General features: G+C 35.1%; 1 protein-coding gene across 1 annotated transcript; it reads left to right on the forward strand.

Annotated features, from left to right (window-relative positions):
- The first annotated feature begins 101 nt into the window (after positions 1-101).
- Positions 102-3,533, forward strand: LOC122538491 (disheveled-associated activator of morphogenesis 2-like). The gene is made up of 4 exons (XM_043672622.1): positions 102-562; positions 1,441-1,568; positions 1,633-1,803; positions 1,878-3,533. Exons 1-4 carry the CDS (start codon positions 208-210, stop codon positions 2,142-2,144), a joined length of 921 nt encoding a protein of 306 aa, XP_043528557.1. The 5' UTR covers positions 102-207; the 3' UTR covers positions 2,145-3,533.
- Positions 3,534-3,851: the final 318 nt, after the last annotated feature.

Genomic DNA, 3,851 nt, shown 5'->3' on the forward strand with positions numbered 1-3,851 from the left:
AACGAAAGAAAAAAAAAAAAAAAAAAAAAGAAAAAAGACAGTGTACTATATACACGTCCTACTGAATTAAATTTAATTAGATGATTTTTACGGAAAAACGTTAAAAGAATACGTTGAAATTTCAGAGTGCCGCACTACGAGCAGAGACTACGATCTCTTCATTACAAAAAGAAATTCGCTGCCAGCATTGCGGAATTAACACCGAGAATGCGCGCGGTGCTCGAAGCTAGTCGACAGGTGGCCAGGTCTCGGCGACTCAGAAAACTTCTGGAATTGGTCTTAGCTTTAGGGAATTATGTAAATCGCGGGAACGCTCGTGGGAATGCCTGCGGCTTCCGCTTGGCTTCCTTGAATCGTCTAGTCGATACCAAATCGTCTTGCTCAAAAGGCACGACATTACTGCACTATTTGGTTCAAATTCTCGAGTCTAGGTTTAGGGAGGTATTAGATATCGAGGAGGACATGCCTCATGTTCGGACCGCAGCTAGAGTTAGCATGGCCGATCTACAGAGAGAGGTGGCTAATTTGAAAAACGGTCTTCAGGACGTCCAGAGGGAGATAGGTATGCTTTACAATTATTTTCATTAACATGGTTAACACTATGGTGATTCATAGTAAATTTCAATATTTCTTCGAATGTACGTTTGAAAATGTACTGGGTAATCTATTTAAATTAACCTACATAGATATCTCAGAAACTATTGCTGATACGAAGAAATGTGTCGAACAAAAGTTAAATGGTTTCGATGCTTATTATCTGATGTAAGTTTTTTTTTATGAGAATGCGTGGAGGACATATGAAAATCAATTTTGCTTTTTTAAATCTAATCATATTTTTAATACATTAATTAATGCTATTTAACTATCTAAAAATAAAAAGTGTTAATCTACGTCGAGGAGGAATTAATCTAGCAGACATTTTAATTCCAATTTTTTAAAATCTATCGTATAAAATACAAGGATAATATGAAAATGAAAACGACTCGTATTCTTCCTTGTCTTTTATACGGTAAATTTTATAAAATTAAAGTTAAAATATCTCTTGAATCAATGGTTTTTCGATATACATGGATTAATATTTTTTTTTTTTACAGAGAATATCAAGCAGCATCAAAAAATATGTGATTCCTTTCAGAGAAATGAAATTGATCCTCATAATATCGCGTCCTCATAGGAAAAATTTATTCACGTGACATAATGTGCATCATCTGAAACCATTCAATAATTATCTAACACATTCTTTCATCTCATTAAAGTTTTTAAAATATTATCAAGTAGATCGATTTAAATTTATTAGTTTATATATCTTTTTTCTAAAGATAAAAATTATTAATTATTATTGTCGCTGTTAGTAAATATGAACCCGCCATTTACCAAATAGACGTTAATATATTCTACGATGTTAACATATTACTTTGACTTTTATCGGCTTTTTCTCAGAATTCCACCGTGGCCAATCTCAGGTACTTCAAGGGGACATGTTTTTACCAGCAATGAGAGACTTTCAAGCACAGGCTACATGCAGATTAGCGGAAGCGGAGGATTTGTTCCAAGATATGAAGACTAGAGTAAGTTTCGAGATAAGCTGTCATTGTCAGCCTTTGTTTCATTTACTGAAATTTCTCTGAATAGTTCGATCGGGCAGTAAGGCTCTTTGGTGAAGATTCAGCAGGCGTTCAGCCAGATGAATTCTTCGGCATTTTCGAAAACTTCCTACAAGCATTAGCCGAAGCCAGACAAGACGTAGAAAATATGAGAAAGAAGATAGAAGAGGAAGAACGGAGGGCAAAGCAGGAGCAAGAGGTACGTAAAGTTACGTTTGTCTTTTCTGTGCTATATTTTCAGTTCTACTTTCTGAAACAATTTATTTATTTTAGCTTCGGAAGAGAACGATGGAAAGGAAGAACTCTCGCGAAGGAATATTGAACAGTATCTCGTTGAGCAAAAAGAACGAGGCGAATAGCAATGGACAAAATGACAATAAGGGTGAATTCGATGACTTGATATCAGCCCTTCGAACCGGGGACGTGTTCGGAGAGGACATCGCGAAATTTAAAAGATCAAAACGCAGGCCTGTGACGCCGAGCGGCCAAGAATCGCGTAGACACAGCGCGCACAGAGAAGATTCCAGAGAAAGACATTGAAATCTTTTCTGGACTAACAACTAGTGACTTTAACGTCGCGCAAACGATTTTACGATTTAAACAATATGTGATAGAAAGGAAATACGAATGTTGCGTTGAAGAAAATCAATTCCCCTCACGGGGACGGAGGAGAGAATCGAAATAACCGATACGTTAAGTAGGGAACGTGTAAATAAAGTAAAAATGTGAAGACTGCGAAGCTTTCGCTTTTCGTCAATTTTATATAAAAGTCATCGATTAAGTAGTATTATTTTCATACGCGATTTCTATTTGATTCATTATCTCAAAAAGTTGTCTTCCTCATAAATTCGTACGTAAATACGTATAATCGTAATTCATTTGGTGCATTATGTTTCGTGAAAGTTATTCGATTTTAAATCGACAAATTTACGTGCACTACGTTTCCTCTCAATAGAATTTCACTGTTTTGTTGTTGCAATTATCTTCACACGTTGTCCGACACTATGTTCATAAGAAACATAGGAAAGAAATATTCAAACATACAAAATGCAACGCAATTTTATTGTCGAACCAGAAATGATGTTTTAACACACCTACTAAATTTTTCAATGTCTTTTTTCACGTGATTTGAAGTTGAATAGAATTTTGTTTTCACGTCGTCAATTAAAATCGTGTGACATTGTGTAAAAATTTAAAAATCGAAAAACTGAGCGAAAACAAGTTTGTACATTGTTAAAAGAGTTTGAGTTGCGAGTCAGGCAAGGGTTTCGAGCGGTAACTTTCTGTATATAGTCATTACAAGTTTGTTTGCAGTCCATGCTGACGGCAGTAATTCGCAAAGAAACTTCAACAAAGAAACATCGCAGCGATCGGACCAAGGAAAGATAACAAACAATATGAAAAGGCAACGCGATATCCTAAATACGATAGACTTGTTACAATTTTAGAAAGACTTCGATTTTCATACATCGACGAAACTTCTTACCAAAAAATTCAGATCCTTTTTAAGAGAGCAACGCGCTCTTTTTATATGTATACTGAGAAACATGCAATACCAATAGGGGCTTTTGGGGTGTATTTCTATTTCAACCCCGCGGAACTAACAAGTCTGATTTTGTATTTTAGAAAAGGACCTAAGCATTGATTAGATTATTTAGGAATTTGTTAAAAATTGATCGTTGATGAAATTCGTGCTAGTTTTCGATGTGTAGACCAGAGAAAGCGATACGATTAGACAAGAGTTCGTTGTATAGTAGTCGATGTTTTGTAAGCTTTTGTATTTTTGTAAATATTCAGTATCGATGTCTCGTTCTTGTTGACGGCGACAGCCTTACAAGAATTAACGTTCAGTTAATATATTACAGCGTCCTTAATGTCACATGTATTAATATATAAAAAATATACCGAATAAACGTGAAATTCAAATTATCAGTGGCGTTTTTTAAATTTCAATTTTCCTTCCTCGTTTACTTAAAAGATTGTTAAAGAACAACAGTAAAGTCATTTGAAACAATTTTTCGATCCTCGCGGATAAAATATCTTATTTCCTGTACAATGTTTTGTAATTTAAGCAATACCGATCCTCGATAAATTATCGATGGACTACGGATATTACCAATGGCGCCTTCTATGCTCAAACAGCGATGAATTTAAGAACTACATCACTGACGAGGTACAGTAGACTCTCGTAAAACGTGGTAATACAGTAAACTACCACATAACGCGGTATACACGATATATCAATTC

Source organism: Frieseomelitta varia, unplaced genomic scaffold, assembly GCF_011392965.1.
Source record: "Frieseomelitta varia isolate USP_RPSP 00005682 unplaced genomic scaffold, Fvar_1.2 scaffold_1647, whole genome shotgun sequence".
NCBI lineage: Eukaryota > Metazoa > Arthropoda > Insecta > Hymenoptera > Apidae > Frieseomelitta > Frieseomelitta varia.